The 23288-nt window shown below is 43.9% G+C and overlaps 1 protein-coding gene across 1 annotated transcript; it reads left to right on the forward strand.

Moving 5' to 3' along the window:
- Nucleotides 1-430: 430 nt before the first annotated feature.
- On the forward strand, nucleotides 431-22943 carry aars1 (alanyl-tRNA synthetase 1). The gene is made up of 20 exons (XM_071905799.2): nucleotides 431-508; nucleotides 3933-4090; nucleotides 5710-5898; nucleotides 6394-6539; nucleotides 8787-8978; nucleotides 10017-10161; nucleotides 10754-10899; nucleotides 11059-11167; nucleotides 11932-12082; nucleotides 12574-12698; nucleotides 13447-13591; nucleotides 14072-14250; nucleotides 15364-15477; nucleotides 15900-16106; nucleotides 16948-17132; nucleotides 18867-18975; nucleotides 19521-19634; nucleotides 19831-20037; nucleotides 20992-21105; nucleotides 21271-22943. Exons 2-20 carry the CDS (start codon nucleotides 3947-3949, stop codon nucleotides 21448-21450), a joined length of 2901 nt encoding a protein of 966 aa, XP_071761900.1. The 5' UTR covers nucleotides 431-508; nucleotides 3933-3946; the 3' UTR covers nucleotides 21451-22943.
- Nucleotides 22944-23288: the final 345 nt, after the last annotated feature.

A 23288-nucleotide genomic window follows, 5' to 3' on the forward strand; every position in this document is an offset into this window, starting at 1 on the left:
ATGGTATTTCCCTTATTACAATGCTAAAAACACCTGGTTTTAACCTTGTTTTCAATTTGAGACAAACAGACACAAAATGAATGATACAGCTTGATGAATGGGCCAGACGGCAAGCTGAAACCAAACCAAACACGGCGACTATAACTTTAGCCCAGTGTAATTACTATTCTAAACACGTTTTGAATGAGTGTTTTTTCCGCAAACATTATCCGCACAGTCATGCTCTCGTGTGAAGCAGTCAGAACAAAATGTATTGACACCGGTGCCTTTTTCATTGCATCAGCCAAGCCAGAGCAGTTCGTGCAAATGAGGTGGCGGGTTCGGCTAAGATTGACAGTAGACTTATCCAATAAAGACTGAGACTCACTGACGTGCCGGTGCGGTTGGACCAATAGCTGCGGCTGTGGGCGTGTTCTCTCTCTGTGCTTTCCTTCTGGCTGAGCAGCGTGGGCTAAACGGTGTGTGTGGAAGCAGTTAACTGAATCATTCTGCGAGAATATCGACTTCTGTGAGTATTATCATTTGCTAATTTGCTGTTGAGTCCATTAGAGTTTGGTTTTACTATTCAACAGAGGCGGTTTTCTGTAATTTCCTGTGCTGAAACCCCGCTCCCTGGCTGGATAGATGGACGTAGCCTGGCTGGTTAGCCGTTAGCTAACGTCAGCTTGTCAAGCTAGTCCCACTGCCTAACATTGGCAGTTTACAATCAGTGTCAATCAGTAATATCCCCATTTGAAGGTTCATCTTTGAGAGTAGTGATTTTGTCCAGTTGTTTGACTTGGCCGCATGTAATTTTATGGCACTTATTGCTGTAAACTAGTGTACAGCAGTGTTGCAAAGGTGGCAAGACAACTAAAGTTAATGTTTGCCATCGTATAAAGAGACAATTCATCTTCTGAGACATTACGTTGTGTTACTGATATGATCATTTTCATTTCCTGTATTTGTGATTACGAACAACAACCTTCACCCAAAGTTAGAAACCACAGAACCAAGTCTGGATATGCCACACTGACAATGGAGACTGACTTATTGGACTTGTAGGATGTTGGATTGAGCATTTTCCATCCACTTGGACTCTCTTTCAACGTGGTGCTTACAAATATGAACCACTCCCTGTAAAATTACCCAGGCTGCTGTCACGTTAGTCCACAAAGTGAGTCTCCTCTCAGCTGCCTTGGTTGTGGCATACATGAAGCCTTCATTCACATTCACATAAGTACACCAAACTGTCCAAGAACAGAGAAATATCTGGTAAATTCTGTTCGGAGTGTGAATTTTCCATCCCATCGCACCAATGTAACATCTCTCTCCGGTTGCCATCAGGGTGGTTTCGTAGTCAGGAGGGGATAGGGGCTGTTTACTGTCCGCTTGCTGGCCTCAGGGAGCTTGGAGCACCAGCTGTGGGGTTTCCTACGCCAACTAGTTTCCCAACGATTTCCCTGGTGGGAATTCAGCACTACTGCCTTTTAATTACCTCCGCCAAGGAGGTTATGTATTCGGTGCCGTTTGTTTGTTTGTTTCTCAGCAGGATTACGGAAAAACTACTGGCCCGATTTTCGTGAAACTTCGTGGAAGGGTGTAGCATGGGCCAAGGAAGAACCCATTAAATTTTGGAGCGGATCGGTATATTGGTTGCGCTTGCACATTTGCATATCATAGAAGACTGGACTATTGGCCTTGGCGGAGGTCTGCGCTCTCAGAGTGCCCTTCTAGTTATAGATGGCACACTGTTTCTTTGTCCTCTCTGACACAGTAGTTACCAGGGTGTCTGATGGTCCTTAAAAGTCTTAAAATGTTTGAAATCATCATCACATCCGTGAAGGGTATTTAATAGTTAAGATCAGTGAAGGAGCTGCGCCTCTGACTGAAGTGTCCAGAAAATGTAGCTTGACTGAGGTGCGTAGGTCAATAAATACACATGTAGCTCAGGATAGAACCCACACATGGGGATTTCTGCATATCCCACCTTTTTTTTTCTCTCACAAATCCTAGTGTGTGGGTTCTATCTTGAGCTTCAAGAGTTTTTTTTAAACAAGATGAATGTTATTGCCACAAATGCCCTGTGGGACTGAATAGAGTCTGTACTTGTTCTCTCATGCAGTCCCAGTCAAACACCCAAATAGGTCTGTTTTTGAACCATTTATATGGAAATATGAAATATCTGCTCCCTCAAAATGTCATTCAAAATATTTTGTATCTTTTACTTGCATAGGCTTCTGTCCCAAGCAAGGATTCTTAGTTTCTTAGGACTCCTGAATGGGCTCCAGGAGGATGTGTGACCTGAGAGCAAATCAGTCCGCCATCCAGGCCAGGACACTAACTTGTTCATCCACCTGACACACACAACCATACTTGAAACTTAACAAAACTGGTAACTTCGCCACTAAGTTTGAAGCTGCCCACAAAGCCAATAAAACCTAGAGATGAAAGGACTCAGCTGTCATGAGTACAGCAACTTCACTGAATCACCAACTGTTTTACTGTTTTATACGCAGTCAGTAGAAATACCACAGATGTACATGGATATCCGTGCATGTCTAGACAAACTACCACAATAATATGCTTCTTCACTGAGGGGCTTCAATCTAAATGCTAGCTACCAATTATATTACCATTATCTCCTTTCTTTGTATTGTCCTGATCCCATCTCTGATTAACCATTTCTCACCTGTCTCACAAGATTCCTGAGGTGGTGTTGGTTAATGAGGAGGGCCAAGGGGCAATTTGGGGCTGGGGGATGAGAGAGTAGGACATCTTGTCTGCACAAGTTAGGACGTGTATCCTGCTAACTAAGTGTAGACTACAGGCCTCGGTAAATCTGAGGGAAAACACCAGAACTCCCCACTAGATAATATGTTGATGTATGTAATCGAACATAAAATAATGTTCACATTATGAACAAATGAAACACTGCACGTGTGTGTATATGTGCGTTCAGAGGAGAGTGTGCTGAAGCGGCCCAGAGCAGACCCTGGGGGGGCAGACAGACTCGCAGGAATGGCTAAGCTGGTTTAACTGCTCGTAACAGAGTCTCATTCCCTTATGCCACCTACAGACTAAACGACTTTTAAAATCCTTACACTCTGTCATTTACTGTGAAATGCTTTTCCGTTTTCACTGACTAGCAGTTTTCCAGCTTCTCTGTCAAACCTGAAGAATAGCTGGGAATGGGCATCACACATTTGATGATGAAGACCTTCACATACTACATGAATTGTTTGTTCACAGAGTACCAGGACACTCAACTCTCTTGGAGCGCTGTCATTACCATGAGATAGTATAACACCATAAAAAGGCAGCAACTCAACTCAGTTCCTGTTTGTCTTTTCAAGCTCAACTCTCACTAGCCACTGCCAGTCTCTGGCAGAGATTTGTGTTGTTGTCCATGTCACACCACAGTTTTGTCCAAATTTGAATCTCAGAAATCAAACAAGTTTGAAAAACTGGCCTGTCTGGTCTACAACTTGATTAGGAGACTAGAAACTCTCTCAGGTATGCTGATCATCTGTCTATGCTGACTCGCTCAGTCAGCAATCTTGATGGCAAAATTGGGCCTAAATTTGGACTAAAACCCGACATTGAGATGCTTTGGTGCAAAGTCTCCTACTCATGCAGGCCTTTTGCTGGTTGGATGAAATTGCCACTGTCCATTTCTGTGTTTTAATTAGGGCCTGCTGCTGGGAGCTGAACTTGCCACATGTTAAGACCAATTTCTGTTTTTCCATTAGCTTGCCGTTTGCTGTACTAGCGGTACACATGCTAATGCCCATGTTGTCACTGTGGAACAAAGTCAGAGACCCAGAACAATTTAATTGGACCTGGAGCTTATTTGCTTCATTAAAAATAGTTGCTGCCCTTGAGTATTACCTCCTTAACCTTGCTTAATGGATGTTATATATGTGTGTGTGTGTGTGTGTGTGTCTGTCCAGGAAGCCGATCCAGAATGGACTCTTCACTGAGTGCAGCTCAGATCCGTGAGAAGTTCATCGACTTCTTCCGCAGCTATGAGCACCAGTACGTCCACTCGTCAGCCACCATCCCACTGGACGACCCCACGCTGCTGTTTGCCAACGCTGGCATGAACCAGGTACGCTGGCCATGCCTCCCTCTATCTTTCTATCTATCCATGCCTTTCTCCCACCCTCCTTAGTACTGGCTATGGTATTTTGGCGTTTCTTTTTTTTTTACCAACTGATTTACACCAACACTGAAGTCACAGGATGTTCGCTGGCAACTCTCAGTAGATCACAGGAAAAATTCATTTTGTTGTTGCTCCTCTCACAGCAATCACAGTCAGGTTGTTGTATTCAGCGGGACACAAATTATTGTCAAAGAAGGGGAAGAACCATCTTGAGACAACACTGCCTCAGTGTGATTTATTTTTAACTAATTTAATAGATTTTTCTACAGGGCTACAATAGAAACAGTTGCAACCCACTCAATTCAATAATGAAACAGTCCAACTTAATCACAGCCGGCCCACAATTACTCCTACTACTACAAGTTTGCTTCAGACAGAGCTAATGTTGTTTGTCAACACTAAAAGATTAACGTTAGCTCAGTCTTGTGTAGCCACTTTAGTGTTGTTTACTAAGAGCTAACCTATTTAACATGATTATAACTTATTAAAACTAAAGCCAAAGGCCACATAGTTCCTTCTACAAGATCCAACACTCGCCATGTAATCCTGTTTACCACTGATAACTGCTGCTGTGATGACAACCAACACACACAGTACCATGCTGGTGGGAGATCCTTCACATTTTGTTTGATGAAAGGATTTATCTCCCCAAGCATCTGCAGCTCGACAGCAGTGCCCTTTCTCCACAACAGTTTGATTCAGTAGATGGTTTCACAGAACTGAATTTTATTATTACCATATTAGCTCAATCATTTTATAAACAATCCTTCCATCCCACCCATCCAGCTCAGCCCAACACACACTACATTCACTCAAACTACATTTGAAAACAGCCATAACTTTGTATTTCTGTCTCTTCACCAACTCTTTTCCCCTTTCTGGTCATTCTCTTATATTCTGCTCTCCCTCCCAAAAGTCAAGTCTAGTTTGTTCTGATTGTTAAGGACGCAACTGCATTTTCCACTAAATACTAGGGCTGCCCCCTAATAGTCGACCAAATGTTAGTCGATGAGAAGAGTCTTGGTCGACCAAGTTTTCATTGGTCAGTTAGTCGCAGGGAAAAAAAAACCAAAAACCCTCAAACTCCATTCGGGAGCTGCGCCTTGTCAAAAAGTTATTAGACCAGGGTTGCACTTGGCGGGTGTATTGCTGGGGACCCAAGGATGTGCAGTGTCGGATTTGGTGCAATTTGGACACATGACACGTTCAATATTAATAAACTTTGAATAAACAAGCGAACAGCGCTCTGTGCAGCAGCCGGGCACAGTGTATTTCACCAGTGTTTCTGACTGTGAGAAGCCGCGACTTGGGTGTGTTTTTTCCTGTGAACCAGAGTGTATTTCACCGGTGTTTCTGACTGCGAGTAGCTGCGACTTGGGTGTGTTTTTAAAAAATTTTTTTTTTTAAATAATTAAATTAATATCATAAACGTGCGACGACTAGTCGACTAATGGCTTGAACTAACGACTACTAGTCGACTAGGAAAATCTTTGGTCGGGGGCAGCCCTACTAAATACCAATTCATCCTTTCATCCCGTCTTGCTATTCTTTCCCATTCCTCCCAGTTCAAGCCCATCTTCCTCAACACCATCGACCCTTGCCACCCCATGGCCAGGCTGCACCGTGCCGCCAACACCCAAAAGTGTATCCGTGCGGGGGGCAAACACAACGATCTGGATGACGTGGGCAAAGATGTCTACCACCACACCTTCTTCGAGATGCTGGGGTCATGGTCCTTCGGGGACTACTTCAAGGTATTATAGTGTTTGTGTGTGTGTGCATGCTTTCTATCAGTCACACTATATCATTGTCACACTAAAAAAAGGTTTCTGTTAAAATAAGAAATATTGAAAAACAAATGTGTTGTACGCTCACACTGTCACCATTATCAGTTTATTCTTGCACTCAGTCGTTAGTTTTTTGTCACCTTAACACTTTATCTTTTGTTGTGTCCTTCATGATGATATGATGAAGGGCATTACAACAGATAAAGTGGTAAAGTATATACGATATGGTTGATAAGGCTGATATGATATGGAAAAATCTCGCATCCATACTTTGGGAGGGAGTGAGTGAGTGTGTGATTTTTTTATTTATTTTTTTGGGCTGATGATGCAGTTTCTTTCTGTTGACAAAGAGACTTTATGTGTTAAACCCATGTTTCTGTTTTTTCTCTTTCTCTTTTCTCCCTGTTCTCTCTCCTCATTCTTTCCTCCGCCCATCTCTCCTCCCTCTTCCCCTTGCTGCAGCATCTGGCCTGTAAAATGGCCATGGAGCTGCTGACTAAGGAGTTCGGTATTCCCATAGAGCGTCTGTACGTCACCTACTTCGGCGGCCACGCTGACGCCGGCCTGGAGCCCGACCTGGAGTGCAGACAGATCTGGATTGACCTGGGGTGAGTCTAGATGGAGAATCAGAGTCAAAGTAGATCAGGGATGATTTTTTTTCCCGTTTGCCTTTTTGTGTCATCAGAATCTATAATGCTGAGCAAAGTGGATCAGATTCTTGTATAGAATCTGTGTGAATGCAATCATGCGTTTTGTGAACTGAGTGAGACAGATGGTCTTGAGTGTAAACAGATCTGGATCAACCTTAGGTAACCCTGATGAATCAGAGAAGATAGATCAATTTTACAGTTTATTCAAGGTCATTGGAATTGATCATATATCCCTCCTATAGGCACTGACACCCACTGCACATATGTATTTCTTCAGAGTTCAAAGTGCAGCGCCACCTACACACTCCCTCCTGACAATGCGGGGAGTCAGACCTGCAGCTTTTGCCCGGATTAAAACAGCAATTTAAAAATTGTCACTACAGCAACACAGACTTTTTTCATTGACACTTGTTCAGTTGCATTATCATGATTATGACAAAAATACATAACAGATAGGTATGCGCAATTTATCAACCTTGTATGAAATTGGAGAGATCATCACCATAGCTGCTACTATTTCAATATGTAGCCAAGACAAAATAATGAAAATGTTAATAATAAAGATGCAGATTTTATGCATTTGAATGCAGGACTTCATAGTACGTTTACAGGAAGAGGAGTCGGGGCAAAGTATTGCATGCCACTCAGAGTGGGTCATGTGTGTCTGCTTTTCACCTGTCTGTCAACCAAAATATCTTTGCAACTGTTAAACATAGAGCCATGAAACAAAAACCAGAATGCTCAGTGGAGCCATGGGACAAAGATAGGTCAGTATGTAATAGTCAAACCACAGTGTGACCATTAAGAGGCTGTTGGGATTTTAAAGTTGAAGGTGTTGGCAAACAAAGATTGGATGATGAGCAACTCTCTAATTAGCATCGCTTACAGTAGTATTTTTTATGTCCTGCATCATCTCCTGGGAGTTCCTAACAAGCCATATCACTTAACACTTCACTTCCTGTGATCTTGCAGCCTCGCTCTGCCTTAATGATGCAAAACGTCCACAGTCTTACCTCCCCTTGTTAAAGGTTAAATGTGTAAACCCCAAAAGACTTGGCTCGCACTCGCAGTCCTGCGCGAGCTATGCAGCTATCTTGACTAGTTAACCTTCTAGCTAACCAATAGCAACAAGTGGCTGGTAAATAACAGTTCCGGCATTACTGAATATGTTAGCTAGCCTCGCTAGAAACATTTCCTACAGCTAACACCTCGCTGCAGCTTGTAGAGAGAACGTCACGCCAAGGTCCATTCAAAAATGTACTAATTTGTTTCTGCCTTGCTTCTCTGCATGGAAAATATAACTTGGGTTTAACTAACCGGTAGGGTTTTCTGGTAAATTCAAATGAATATAATCCTCCAAACAGTTCTCATTTTAACACAACAGCCCGTATATGGGACAGGGACGTGGTGTTTCTCACACAGTTTCATGTTCTCACATGATTTGTTGTTGTAATGACATCGGTGAATGATAGAGGTCAGCATTGAAACAGAAATTACACATGGACCCTTTCAAGCACAACATTGGGTGATCATTCCTTTGGGAAGTCACTTTGTTCTCCCAGTCCCATAGAGCCGCCACGCCGCCTGCAACAACGGTCTAGAAGCCTCTCTGTCTCTTTGTCTCCATAATTCATCACCGTACCTTTTTATGTGTGGTTCTGGATAAATAAAAAAAATAATAATTACAATATTGATACTATCGCACATATTTCGTCTTTAAGTGGTAAAATAGGTTGCTGGTGTTGCCACCCCTAGCAATGACAGTTGTGCAACAAAGCTTAGATTAGAGATTAATTAAACATTAGTTTTCTTCTCAGTGTCTGACTTTTTATAACCAATGTCCACACAGTGGAGTGGAGTGGCCCCATCCAACAAATCTAAACCTTGGCACAGATTTCTACCTGTGTATCATTTCTACTAGTATACTGCAAACCACTAACAAGTAATTGTACAAACTATTCAAAATCCAATAAGGGCATATTGGACATTGTAGAAAGTTTCTAGAAACCATTTTCTTTTGATGTGTGGTTCCAGTGTGTGTTTCTATCTTGCCAACATTGGAAAAACCTTGTACTATCCAACACACTATCAGTATGATTAGTGGATTCAGTTAAAGCATCTCTAAACCCTCTCTCGCTTTCTGTCTTTCTCTCTGTCATTCTCTCTCTCTCTCTTTCGCTTTCTGTCTTTCTCTCTGCGTCTCAGGGTGGAGGAGTGTCGTATCCTGCCAGGCAGTATGAAGGATAACTTCTGGGAGATGGGAGACACCGGTCCCTGCGGTCCCTGCAGTGAAATCCATTACGACCGCATCGGAGGGAGAGACGCCTCTCACCTGGTGAACATGGACGATCCCAACGTCCTGGAGATCTGGAACCTGGTGTTCATTCAGTTCAACAGGTAATGGGCTCACACACACACACACACACACACACACACACTGAGGGTGCACTAGAAGGTCCTAAAAGTGGCGGTATACTCACTGCAGAAATACATTTTGTCAGGTTCGTATACTGCACCTTTTTTTCCTGACAGTGTATGGACAAAAGGACATTTTTGTGGAGTAAATGAAGCACTAGGTTTGCTTTGGACTCTGCAGTGTGCACAGGCTTTCTGGCTGAACTAAATGAATTCTTCACACACCAGCCCCCAGTGCCTGATCGTCTGGTCTAAAATATATATCGATTGGTCTAAAATAACACACATTAAGTTGTGCTGCCTTGTGAAAAAGCGTCTCCATTTCCCTTTCCAGTTAATTGCCTTTGTTTAGATCTCCATGCTAACGTCTTGTGGTCAACTTTTCGTTTCGTGAACTGCTGAGCCTGGTGAATATCTGCACCTTTATGGCTGATCCAACACCTTCTAAATCCTCATATTCCCTCAGCCGCCTTTGTCGCTCTTTCACCACAGCCGTTGTTCTTTTAGATTTGTCACCGCTATTTCTATTCTCTCCAGGTTACGGTTACCTCTTTAATCTTTATGCGTGGAGTGTAAATAAATAAACAAGACAAAGCTGCAGCAAGTAGACACAAATTTGTATGCAGCAGGGTGATTAATTGTGCTTCTATTTCAGGCAAGTTCGACTTTGTTGTAAGTATACCTACAGATAATAATGGAGGCCTGTCGCTTGGCCTGTAACCAGTTCAGTGGGTCATAAAACGCACTGAAAAGCACACAAGCACTGTGACGGGTACACACCAGGCACACACCCAATATTATTAATAGATCAGCTGATTTAGGAATTAAGACACACCCTTTTTATTGCATTATTGGTGCATTTGTGCAACCGAGTTCTCTCTATTGTTTTAAGGAGTTAAAAGCACCTGAAACCCCTGTCTGAGAGGAGCAATAACACACACACACACACTCTCTCACCTATGTGTCAGCTGTAGAAGAAAATCAGAAACAGCTTTTTGTCTCCTGCTTCTCCTACCTTAGAGAGTCAGAGACGGAGCTGAAGCCGCTGCCTAAGAAGAGCATTGACACAGGAATGGGTCTGGAGCGCCTGGTCTCTGTTCTGCAGAACAAGATGTCCAACTATGACACCGACCTCTTCGTCCCATACTTTGACGCCATTCAGAAGGTAATGAAACGTCCCAGTTGTGTGTCACTGAATGAAAGGTGAGCATTGAAAGAGAAAGAGAGAGCAAGTCTTCCCAGTCAGCTAATAAAAATTAAAGGTGATATGCTTTTTATGCAGAATTTCAAAAGCACTAGGGAGGTTGCAAAGCTTTTTCATTTGCTTCAAAACTTGACTTTAATATAGCCACAATGGGAAATGCACTTTGCAGTATTCTAATGCACAATACAAGTAATTGAATGGAAACCCAGCTATGTCCCATGGGTGCATTTACACATGGACTTTTATGCAGTTGAGTGCTATCCAGATGAAATCCACATGGATGCGTATTGATCCAGTCTGTAAAGGTAGTCACAGAACATTAAGACCTCTACATAATCTTGGCTAGAGCACCTAACCCTACCACCAAGAAACACTTAGATTAACCTGATTCAGTATCTAGCCTTCAAGACTGAAGGGTTATCCACATCTAGAGTGTTGATTTTGGGCACAGAAATGAAGATAAATTCAGAAAACCTGGTTCAACTTCAGCACTGAGCATGTGAACATGTTGACAGTATTTTTGATAGTTTCTCTGTGTTTCTGTTTGTTTCAGGGTACAGGCGCTAGATTGTACACCGGTAAAGTAGGTGCTGAGGATACTGATGGTATCGACATGGCCTACCGCGTGCTGGCCGACCACGCCCGCACCATCACCATCGCCCTGTCAGACGGCGGCCGGCCTGACAACACAGGAAGAGGGTGAGATACAAACACCTCCATGGTGGCATAAAAGGGGGGAATGGCATAACTGGAAAAATGCAAAGCGCAGCCCTACTATTCAGTCTTTTTTCTGTTTTTTTTGTGTCCATCTGTATATGAGTGCATATTAAACCTCTTGTCTTTGTTCTCTGTGTGTAGCTATGTGTTGAGGAGGATCCTGCGTCGTGCAGTTCGTTATTCCCATGAGAAGCTGGGAGCTCAGAAAGGCTTCTTTGCCTCTCTGGTGGATGTGGTGGTCAATTCCCTGGTGAGATTTTCATTCTTTACCTCTCGTCTTGTTTTTGTCCTCTACTATATTCACTAGTTCTGTCTTTGAGATACCTTTTTACATAAAGTAAGAATCCATGACATTTTCATATCAATAAATGCCCATTTTGCTACTCTATAGCCGATTGATACAACATAATAGTCATTCAACCTATACCCAGTTCAGGAAAGCTTTTACTTTTGCTGTTCTAAACACCCGGTGTCTGATAAGACTTTACTGGGAAAAATCCTGTGGCGATCAGGAAGTGATGCAGTTTGTTTCCGGTTTGTTTGGAATAAATAGAAGAAGAACTGGGTAGTTGGCATGAGCAGTGATAGCCACCATGGCTGAACAGACAAGGAAAAGAGCTGTAGCCACCTACAGAAACTCAAACTGCATCAACAGAAAATCCAAGGAAAAAGACGTCACAGTACTGGACACACTGACAGGTGAACTCTGGGAAGAGCAGTGCAGAAACACCACAGCAATGAGCGCTTAGCACCAAAGATGGAGTCTAAATAAAAAAAAATTAGGAACTTGCGAATGTTAAGAAAAGACTGAAGTAATGCTATGAATAGTAACCTCTCCACTCAATGTCTCTTAATTCTGCCCTTTCTTCTCCTCTTCCGCCTCTCTAATTCTCCCCTTTCTTCCATTCTCCTCCCCTCTCTCCTCCCATCTTATCTCCCTGTCCTCCCTCTTTTTTTCCCTCTCTTTCCTTCTCTCTTCCCTCCCTTCCTCCGTCCCTCCCTCTCTCTCTCCAGGGTGATGCGTTCCCAGAGCTGAAGAAAGACCCAGACATGGTGAAGGACATTATTAATGAGGAGGAGGAGCAGTTCCTCAAAACCCTCAGCAGGGGGCGCCGCATCCTGGATAGGAAGATCCAGAGTCTGGGAGACAGCAAGACCATCCCAGGTGAGATGCACACAACACACATACAGACACGCACAACCAGGGAGCAGTTGAGGCTTTATCATTTATTTATTGATTGGCTCACAGGGTGACGGCATCATTTGTGCAGTCAACCAAAATGGAATGCCAAAATGCAAGACTACCAGATCGTGTCCTTACAAAATATACTTGCATTGTCGAAAATACAAATACAATACAGACTTGAAACTTTGACCTTTTTCACATTTGTGTTACTTGTTACTGATTGGCCCAAATGAGTGAATGCATCATTGTTGGGGGACGATATCTTTACTGTTGCCTTGTTGTTCTTTTTTTGGCATGACTTGAGTACACAATACTATAAATTATCAACAATATTACTAATAAGTAATCTATCTCCCTCACTCCTCCTAGTTGTTCCTCTCTAAGCAGAATCTTTGAGAGCATTTTTGCTGCAGACGAGATGCCTCTCCTGCATACAAAAAAAATGTTTCTCTCTGTGTCTGTGCGTCCAGGTGACACGGCATGGCTGCTGTACGACACCTACGGTTTCCCTCTGGACCTGACCGCCCTCATCGCCGAGGAGAGAGGCATGGGGGTGGACATTGCCGCCTTTGAAGAGGAGAAGAAAGCAGCGCAGGTGAGGAGATGGGAAGGAAAGGAGATGAGGAGGGGTGGAGCGGGAGGGAAGGAGGGGTGGAGGGATGGAGGCTGAGAGAAGTTCATGATGGATGGAGGGGGAGAGGGATGACGAGGTGCAGGCAAAAAAAAACCAAATAGGAGCTTGTGATTAGTTTCCAATATAGATTTATTGTAAGGACTTGGCCTTGACTGTTCAGTTGGGGAAACTGAACAGAATAATATTTTCTGTCCGCTCCCTCGGGTGCCCAACTTCGCCTTGTGTCAGCGTTCTCCAGTATTGCACTGTAAGTCAGAATCGGGAGCCGTGCACCTGCTGTTTAAATAAACTGCGGTTTGCTTTACAGCCCAGTGCTAATCCTGTGTTGGTTAGACAGTTAGAAGTGATTTGCCGTAACAGAAGGCATCTAGCGCTCATTTATCCCAGAACTATAATTTGCTTTGCTTATCAATAATGCAGAAATATTTCATTATGTTTTGGGCAACGAGCCTTTGAAATTCTGATATTTCAGTATAATTAATTTCTCAAGGTTTTAAACAAATCTGTAAGGTTGAGTCCTCTGAACTGATGATGTGTGCTCGAGTGAACATAGTATGCATGGAGACAGAGCGAGAAAAGCCCAACAAGCGTAAAAGACGTTGGAATAAGGCCTGCTCTTAGGCTCTGGCTTACAAATGAAATCAAATCAGTGGAATGTCCGTGTAAGAGTAATAATACAAATGTGTGTGTGTGTGTGTGTGTCCACTAGTTGAAGTCCCAGGGTAAGGGCGCAGGTGATGAGGACCACATCATGTTGGACATTTATGCCATTGAAGACCTGAGAAACAAGAACATACCTGCCACCGACGACTCCCCCAAATACAAATACACCTCGGAGGACAACGGCAAATACGGTGAGAAAAACACATTCTCACACAAACACACACACACACCCTCACCCTCTTTACTGACAATGACGGCTAAATACAAATGCAGCTGTGATTACAGTAGGAAACGCAGGAGGGCAGACACACGCTTGCCTTACCTACTAACCTGTCTCAGAGGTTTTACACACCCACTGCCTCCTTCACAGCACTCCTCGTGCCATTTTCAATTTTCTGATTTTATGAAAAACAATGTACAAACTTGTTTATCCACAAACTAGCTTTCCATGACTAGATGGCTTTTAGTCGGTTCTGATAAATTTGCTGGCATCACAAGCAGGTGGCACATTGCGTTCAACATTGCAACACTTTTTCTAGTTTCCTTCCTTCAAAAGTACCTTTATAAAAAAAAAAAAAAAAAAAGTGATATAAAATTAAATGTGGTGGGCAGATTTCATATAATTTCACGTATTATATCAGTTTTATTTCATCATCTCTGTCTGTCTCTAGTTTTTGAGCAGGCTTTGGCCACAGTGCTCGCCCTGCGTCACGACCGCGCCTTCTGCGATGAGGTGACCACGGGTCAGGTGTGCGGCGTGCTGCTGGACCAGACATCTTTCTACGCCGAGCAAGGAGGACAGAGCTTTGACGAGGGCTACATGCTGCGAGAGGACGACAGCACAGAAGATGTGAGTGTAACACGATAGGAAGGAACACTCGGACAAAAAACAACGTGTGAAAGAGTGCTTTTTGGGTGCTTGGTGTTAGCACGGGAAGGGAATCCGAGTATTCAATAAAAAAAAATCATCAAATTCAAAGCTCACGTGAGGCGTTCAGTCAAAAAGCTTTTATTTCATTAGGGCGCAGGCATTAAAATCCTTCTTACTGCGACCTGTGCCAAAGCTTTCTTCAGGGTCATTTTCAAAATTGGCTTGTTGCTGTTTTTTCATTATGCACTTGCAGGCAAAAAAAAAAATCCACATTTCTCCCTAAGCTAAAAAATGGCCTCTTCGTGTTGTTGATTCCTCTTCAGAGAAGAATGACAAACTCACTAGCTAGCTTGTGGCCTATGGCTTCAATAAAGAATGCTCACTTTAATGCTCACTTGGTGGTTAAACTATTAAAAAACTCTGGACTGGTGGGGTTCATAGCCAGTAGAGACAAGGACCAGCAAAAACACCCCCTGCTAGGAAACAACAAATGATGGTTTACACACTTTTGGGCTCTGCCAAATGTTGAAATCTTTTTTTGTGAGATGATATTTCTCTCATCTCTGTCCCACAAAATAGAACCTGAATGAAAATGTATTGTATGTAATGCATGAAAATATTTTCACATTCACACATCAGGCAGTTTGTAGTAGAAGACCATCTATTGAGTCAAACTTAATCATCAGAAACTCTGTCCTCTGTTCAAACTGTGATTCCCCAAACTTGTCGCATCAAAAGCCTCCAGCTTCAGCAGTGGCCAATAAGAATTCAAATGTTGATAATGTTGTAATGAAATTTCTTGTTTTTTGCTGAGGATGTGAAGACTTGACAAAGGAACTTGTCTGTCTTGATGTTGCTTTTAGTCTTTCTATCCTCCTCTTAACTGCTACCTCTTTTGAAAACACTTGAAAGTCTTTGAAGCATGAGTTTAAAAAAAAAAAAGAACAATATATTTATTCCCCAAATGCCAGAGCAAAGCTTTTTCACATAGAAAAAAAAAACAGTACGCTGGTGTCAAGGGCATCAAAGTGCAAAAGAAGCAAAAAAAGCTGTTGTGTCTTAACGTTTCTGTCTGTCCTTCCTTCCTTCCAGCGGATGGAGTTCACAGTGAAGAACACGCAGGTTAGAGGAGGCTACGTTCTCCATGTGGGGACAGTCTATGGAAAGCTGAAGGTTGGAGACCGCGTCACCTTGCATGTGGACGAGGTGAGAACACGCACTGGGTCTAAAAGCATTGTCAACTTGAATCAACACATTGGTTCAAGAGGTACATGGAATCATCCAGTACAAGGCAATGAAGTGGCATGTTGGGCAATAAGCAAAACCGCAATCTTTAACAAAAGATTAAAGTAACAAAATGTATATCCAATGTAGGAATGTGGGGGAAAAGATACAATAACACTGATAAACCAGGAATCCACGACCCTTCTGCTCTCACTGCCAATCCCCCCTCTTACCTTCCCCCTACTAATATATTTGACATTACATTTTTATGGCTCATTCATAAAATACTGACTGAGAGGTAGTCAGGTCTCTGTAGACGTCTGTCTTTATGTATCTTTTATTGCCTCTAGATGTAGCAGTGTGTTTTTCTAGGACACATATCTCACCTTCTGCTTTTTTTCCAGGCTCGTCGCAGGCCCATCATGAGCAACCACACCGCGACACACATCCTGAACTTCGCCCTGCGGGGGGTTTTGGGGGAGGCGGACCAGAGGGGGTCCCTGGTCGCCCCCGACCGCCTGCGCTTCGACTTCACGGCCAAAGGCGCCCTGAGCACCGGGGAGGTCCGCCGCACCGAGGAGATCGCCTGCGCCTTGATCCGAGACGCTAAGGTCAGAGGGGAATTAAGCGCGATCCGGAGTCTCAACTCCAACACAGCGAACAGCGTGCTGAAGTGTGTGCTGAAGTGTTTGAATCTGAAATACTGAGAAACTGCAGGGAAACGTCGCCTCTGGCAGAAGCTGAAGCTGCTCAGGGTTTATTGGCTGTTTGAAAATGAGGCCTGCCACAACACTGACTGAATGTAGAATATCATTCTGAATGATTTCCTTCCAATTGAATCTTCAAAGTGAATTGTTTACATGAACGTTAAAATTCTGATTAGATGCTTGTACATGCACCAAAACATGTAGTGGAAATAGATGTTTAGAGGAATGTTTTGGACTTTCCCAATCTGTTGACATCACTTCCTTTTTAAGTGGACAAACTCATACAGAATGAATATTTTGTATTCCAACCAAAGAAAGTAGTTAGTTAGCGTTTACATTAGCTCATCAAAGGTTTACAGCCACCCTTTTTTGAATAAAATTTTATTTGGAATGGGCTAGTCTGTTCCATGTGAAGTGGTTACATGAGATATTTTTTATTGAAATTATATTATATTATATATAATATATATATATATAATATATATATATATTATATATTATTGAAATATTCCAATTATGAATTAAATAGTAGGCTCCATGTAAACCCAAATACTGATGCTCAGCTATTCCTCTCTTTCCCTCCATCCTTTCTTCCTCTCCCTCCATCTCTCCTGCCCTCTGGACTGTGTATGCTGTGGGAGTCCCACTGGCAGAAGCCAGGGTTTACAGACGCCTACGTGATTAGACCTACACTAACGTTCACTTCTTCCTCTCTCTCTCTCCCTCTCCCCACCCCTCCCTCCAGGAAGTGTACGCCATGGAAGCCCCACTAGCAGCAGCCAAAGCCATCCAGGGTCTGCGCGCCGTGTTCGACGAGACCTACCCCGACCCGGTCCGAGTCGTGTCCATCGGTATCCCCGTCAAGGACCTGCTGAACGACCCCAACAGCGCCGCCGGATCCCTCACCTCCATCGAGTTTTGTGGTGGAACGTGAGTATGCAGCCCGTCTTTTTTTTTTAAGGCAATTCTGCTTGCTTGTGACAAAGGATGCAGTCCAGCCTCTGATACTTCACAAATGGTGTGTGTACCTTAGCCCTGCTCTGGTATACTGTACTGAAAAAGACTGCCGATTGCTAGGTACGACATAATTGATGAGGAGAATTTGGTCAAAACCAGCGTTTTTGTGTGTGGCTTGGTTTGAGAATGGAGTAGTTTTTTATTTTTTTTTATTTTTTTTTTTCAAATGTCAGCTGTGGCAAATTACTGGTTGCCTGAGTGATTTGTAACTTTATTCTTCCCCCAGAGAAAAGAAGTTCATATTTTGCCACGTACATGGCATAGATATGCACAGAGAAGTGGGGTAAAACGGAGGAAAAAAAGCGGAGCCTTGGTTCATTCATCTCCTGGGCATAGATTCCCAACTGTTAGACAATCTGACCGCGGAGAGCCTGATGTTTAAGAATCAATAACTTTGTAATATTAATGGGCAAAATAAAGGGGACTGGTAGCATCACTAGTGTGTCAGGCTGTACCCAGATCATCCATGTATGTTAATGTGCCATTTCCTGTGTGATCTTTCAGTATTCTGCAGTTTTTGCTGTAGCTATTAATGGAATACAATAGCTACAGTACATTATGTGGCTGTATACGTTTACTGTACTTTGCCGCCACGTGGCTTCATCTTCTTGATTCAGCCTGCCAGCTTCTGAGCTCCCATGCTCCATGATTGTATGTCATTACAGATAATGACAGTGGCTATTGTTTTGGTTTCACAGTTTGACGCCTCATCAAGCATTTGTTTCTGTAAAGTTTCACAAATGTCTCAGTACAGTGAGACGGGAAAGAGAGAGAGAGAGATGCTACGGCACATGGCAGGGTGGGAAATTTGTAACCACCACACACTGTCTCCCTTTTAACACCCCACTCCCGCTTTGATTGTTCTCTTGTTAGCCACTAGTTCCTTGAGTGCTGTCAGTGCATCTCCCACTATGCTGTAACCGGAGTCAAGTTTGCAACATATCGCACATTAACACGGAGCAGTAGATACCCATCTGTAAGTAATGGTCTGCCTGAAGCTAATGGCAAGCTTTCAGAGGTGTCACAACCACCCAGTTGTGGTGTATAAAATGGAAATCATTAGTTTGATTTGTGGGTGTTAAAGCGAGACAGCCGTGTCCCTGTGTAGGCTGGGCCTGGAACATTTTGTTTAGCTCAATCCAGTGATGAGGCTCGGTCCAGTGACTTTTAAAAAAGTCTGCTACTGGTAGTAAAATTTCACCATCTCTCCTTGCACAGCTTTGTTCTTGCCATCGAAAGCAATTGTCGAAGCTAAAATGATTTTGAAGCTGTGGTTTATGTTTAAATGTATGGAAAACAATGGGCCAGCATGGGTTTTGAGTTGGTTTATGATGAAAGTATTTAAAGTGATGGAGGAATCAAATTTGCATAAAGCTCGTTTTCAGTTTTGCAAGTCCCACCAACTCCAGCCGCTTTAGTAAACTGTTTCTTTGATGTTGTTTTTATCGGCAGCCACTTCAAAGATTCTGTTGTTTCTGGTGCTGTCGTCGTTGTTTTATGGTGTTTTCTCCCCTACTCCTGTTCCTCGCCCTCCTCCTCCTGCCTCCCTCCGCTCCTCGTCCCTCTCCTCCTTCTCTCCTCCTCCTCTCCCTTCCTAGAGTTGCGTAACTGTATCTGAAATCTGCCGTTGGTTTCTCTTATCCGTAGCCATCTGCAGAACTCGGCCCACGCCGCCCCGTTCGTCATCGTCTCCGAGGAGGCCATCGCTAAGGGCATCCGCCGTATTGTCGCTGTGACAGGAGCAGAGGCCCAGAAGGTCAGGACACACACACACACACACACACACACACATTTATGCACTTGCCTCCAGCCTGCACTCATATGCGCACAGCCAGCCACACTCACATAGACTTATAGGCGTGGGGGTGAAAATAAAAGTTTTGGGAACATTTTGGAAAAAAGTTGACAAAAGGTGTAATATTCCTACAGTTTATGAAATGATCGCTGTGTCCTGGTATCTTAATGGTCAAATGGTCGCGGGCCTTTCCCTGGAGAGTCGCCCCCCCCACATGGCAGGAGAGCATTTTATATTTTAATGAGAACGGGTCTGAGAGAGAGAGAGGGACTACATTTCTTATTCGGGTCCTTGGCAAGGACACTTAATGAAACTTTAATGAAGCTTGTTTGACTTGTGGTGTACTTGGAGCTGGAAAGGAACATCTTGCATTTTCCCCACTCTCCAAGCCCTGAGGAAAAATTAATCTGTACTATTTTTAGGCAACAGTTGCAGTTTGATTTCAGTTCTGCACCGTCTCCCTCCCATCCTACCTCTCTCACATCTGCGTCTCTCTCACCCACCAGGCCCTGAGGAAAGCTGATGCTCTGCTTCAGTGTCTGTCCGCCCTGGGAGACAAGGTCAAGGCCCAGAAAGCCCCGAACAAGGACGTACAGAAAGAGATCGCCGATATGACAGAGGTGTGTGTGTGTGTGTGTGTGTGTGTGTGAGAGAGAACAGATGAAGGCAGAGGTGACAATTCTGGCAAAAAGTTTAAAAGCCTTTATTCAGATGGCTATTTCATGGTGAAATTCTTAAAAACATAGACAAAGCTTGTGCATGTTAAAATAGAACTGGGTTACAACCCACATGTCATCGTGTGTGTGCTCTCTGTAGTCCATAGGCACAGCATTGATCTCCCAGTGGCAGAAGGATGAGATGAGAGAGAGCCTGAAGGGCCTGAAGAAGACCATGGACGACCTGGACCGCGCCAGCAAGGCCGACGTCCAGAAGAGAGTCCTGGAAAAGACCAAGGAGGTGATTGACACCAGCCCCAACCAAGCACTGCTCATCATGGAGATGGAGACCGGAGCCTCAGCCAAGGTGAGTGTTGCCACACGATTAGTAACCGTCTTCTAATGTAACTGCATTGAAAACTTGATGGAGAAGCAACTCCTGGAATGGCATGTAGAGGACATGGACAGAAGTGTTCTCTCTGACCATTTTGATCCTTTGATTCCAGCAAAACTGACTCCTTACCAGAGCCAAAAGCAATTGGGAAACCTTAAATGCCCTCGGAGAGGCAATTTGGAAGGCAGTTCAGTACATAAAAAGCAACATTTCACTTTAAAATTACAATGCAATATAAAGTAGGTAAGTTAAAAGGCTACTGGAAAGATCCTCTGCCAATACAGTCCAGTGCTGCCAAGGTGAACCTTCCTCCCTGCTCCAAGGATGGCTTTTGAGAAACTAGTTTAAAAAAATGGTTGCACACTCTATCATCCCATATTTTAACAAAATTGTGGCATGATGACTGACGTTTTGGCATCTTTTTCATCTGACTCCTTCAGTCTGCACCTTACCTTGAGTGTGTGTCTCCAGCTCCTGCGTTCTATTGAGAAACTAGTTAACATCAGCTGACTCCTGGCTCACAGTTCAGCAGCCAGTTTCTTGGAGTATGTGATTGTGGTTTTGCACATCTATAATCCAAGGCCTTAACACTGCATCAGCATCCTGTTCGAAAAGAAAATTAAAAGTGCAAGCGGTATTAAAATGCAGTGTCTGTCGCTGTATTGCACACACATCTCATGTCTCATAGCTTATCTATATGGGTTATTGCCATGGGAACAAACGAGTTCCCTGGCCCATTAGTTCTGACCTTGAGATATCAATAGTGCTGATTAGGAGTCTCTCCTTCTTCCCTCCCTTGCCTCCTTGTCTCATCTTTCACTCCCTCGCTGTCTCTCCTTCCTCCTCCCCTTCTCCTCTCCCTGTCTGATCTATTCCTCCCTCCCTCCTCCTCTCTCTCTCCCTCCTCCCTCCCTCCATCTCTCCCAGGCTCTGAATGAGTCGTTGAAGCTGCTGAAGGCTCAGTCTCCTCAGACCGCTGCCATGCTCTTCACTGTGGACCCAGACGCCGGCAAGATCGTCTGCCTGTGCCAGGTCCCACAGGTAACACACGCACACACACACACACACACACACACAGGGACGTTTTATGTATATGAATGTGCAGGGAGCTGCTCAGTGCCACATCTTTAGGCACTGTTTGTTAATGTGACCTTTCCGCTCTCTCGCTCTCTCTCTCAATCCTTTCTTCTCTTCCCCTCCCTCCAGGACGTGGCTAACCGCGGTCTCAAGGCCAGCGAGTGGGTGCAGGAGTTGTGCCCCCTGCTGGACGGCAAAGGAGGCGGCAAGGACATGTCGGCCCAGGCCACGGGCAGGAACACACACAGCCTGAAGGAGGCGCTAGTATTGGCCAACGAGTTCGCACGGCTCAAGCTGGGAGAGAACTAGTAGGAGAGGGGTCTGTGGGGGAGGTGGAGGAGAGGGATGGAGGAGAGGAGGAGGTGGGAAAACCTCGAGCGAAGTTGGGGGGCGTAGAGTCAAGGTAAGGAAGAAAGGGAAGAAAACCTAGGTTGGGGGAGGGGGAGGAGAGGGGTGAGGAGTCTTTACTAGGGTGGTTCAGGGAGAGCTGTAAAACCATCAGACGTCTTTACATCCATCCTCCCTTCCTTCCTCATCCCCTCGTTTCCTCTCTTCCTTCCTTCCCCCTGTCAGATTAGATTAGAGCAGGATCTCCTGGGTTTTCCCTCGCATCATCTTGAAATATGACCACTGACACTGAGCCTAATAGTAAATAAACCAATGGCAGATTTATTGGGAGTATGTTTGCTGTCGTGCCCCAATAAAATTCATCTTTCTGGAAATTAAACTTGACAGACTACATAACGTAGCTCTCACGCAGTTTTTTTAAAAGGGACTTTGATCCGATCCACAACTGCATGTTTGTGTACAGACTGTAATGATAAGGGGGCATGTACTTTTGTTGTAATTAATAAACTGTCATAAATCAAATAATGTTCAACAATAATGCCTCTTACCTGTACTGTACAGCTATGATTAAGAGACAGAAACTCTCCTCAGTCTTCTGCTCTAAGTATAGAATTGGTATACGATAAACGTGGAAGCTTTTGTTCATTCACTACATCGCTCTCTTTCCTTCCTTCCCTCTCTCTCTCTCTCTCGCTCTCTCTCTCCTCCATCCTGCTCTCTCCCTGCCTCTGTGTTTGTGTTTCATCTCACTAGAGCCCCGTTCATTCAGAAACGACCCCCAAAGCACTTTGCCCTTCCCACTTTCTCAACGGCGCATTCAAACTGTGCAGTAATTCTCCCTTTCGGCTTCCCATGCGGCTTGTGCTTGGCCTCCTTCAGACACAATGAGCTAGCTACAGGGGCTGAGGGGCCAAATGGAGTTGAGGACACACTGCTAGATGAGTTGAAGTCAGCCAAGCTCTGACATGATGTAGAAGGGTGTACCATAAGCCTGTCCATGTGTTGGATGGAAAGGTTCATTTATCAACAATTTCCACTGATGCCCACAGATCTCCAAAACCATGTTTGGCTGAAGGGTTTGCATGTGGTTTTTGGTGGGCTGGGGGGAGGGGGGCGGGTCCGTCCATCTGTGTTCTCGCCTGTGATTGGTTGCCGAAGGACTTGTAAATGCAGTTATAAGCCGGGCGGGGCTGCAGTTGTTAGCATCAGAGCCAGTAGCTGTATCATAGTCTTATTGTCCAGATATCAAGCCATTATCTGTCATATGTAATAAGTCAATGCTATTAATTTAGTAAATAATTCATTAACTGAATAAAATGAACATGAACTTGCCCAATAATTAGTCTGTGTAATTTCATTATGCTGACATTTAATATCAATGCAAAAGGGAGAAATTGTCTATTTCATTGTGGCTGTTCCATGTCAGAGAAATGTCTTATTAAATACCACTGGTAAATGCCAGATATCCACCTTGTTCTTTTCTAATCTGTGATATTTGTATCTGGGATCATTTTCAGGGAAGCAGATACAGAGTCTGTGTACTCGCTGAACTTCAAGTATCAGCTCATTACAGATCCAATCAATTACACTAACTGAACACGTATAGACTTGGATCATTGGACTGGGATCAATGAACATAAATGATTGAGGTGTAAACTCTTCATTAGAAAGATCTAGCACCAATCGATCTGCCACCCATCACTTTATACGATAAACAAACTCTTGGTATTAACTTTAAATGGTGAGGAAATTCTCTGGAGGGTGGACTCATTTTACCTGTTGACAGTAACAGTTTATTG

Source organism: Centroberyx gerrardi, chromosome 4, assembly GCF_048128805.1.
Source record: "Centroberyx gerrardi isolate f3 chromosome 4, fCenGer3.hap1.cur.20231027, whole genome shotgun sequence".
NCBI classification, from domain to species: domain Eukaryota; kingdom Metazoa; phylum Chordata; class Actinopteri; order Beryciformes; family Berycidae; genus Centroberyx; species Centroberyx gerrardi.

Excerpts from the sequence above, each read along its gene's own strand:
- aars1 (XM_071905799.2), top strand. The coding sequence starts at position 3,947 with ATGGACTCTTCACTGAGTGCAGCTCAGATCCGTGAGAAGTTCATCGAC. Across the intron at positions 12,083-12,573 it reads AGACAGCAAGACCATCCCAG|GTGACACGGCATGGCTGCTG; the intron begins GTGAGATGCACA and ends CTGTGCGTCCAG. Across the intron at positions 19,635-19,830 it reads AGATCGCCGATATGACAGAG|TCCATAGGCACAGCATTGAT; the intron begins GTGTGTGTGTGT and ends TGCTCTCTGTAG.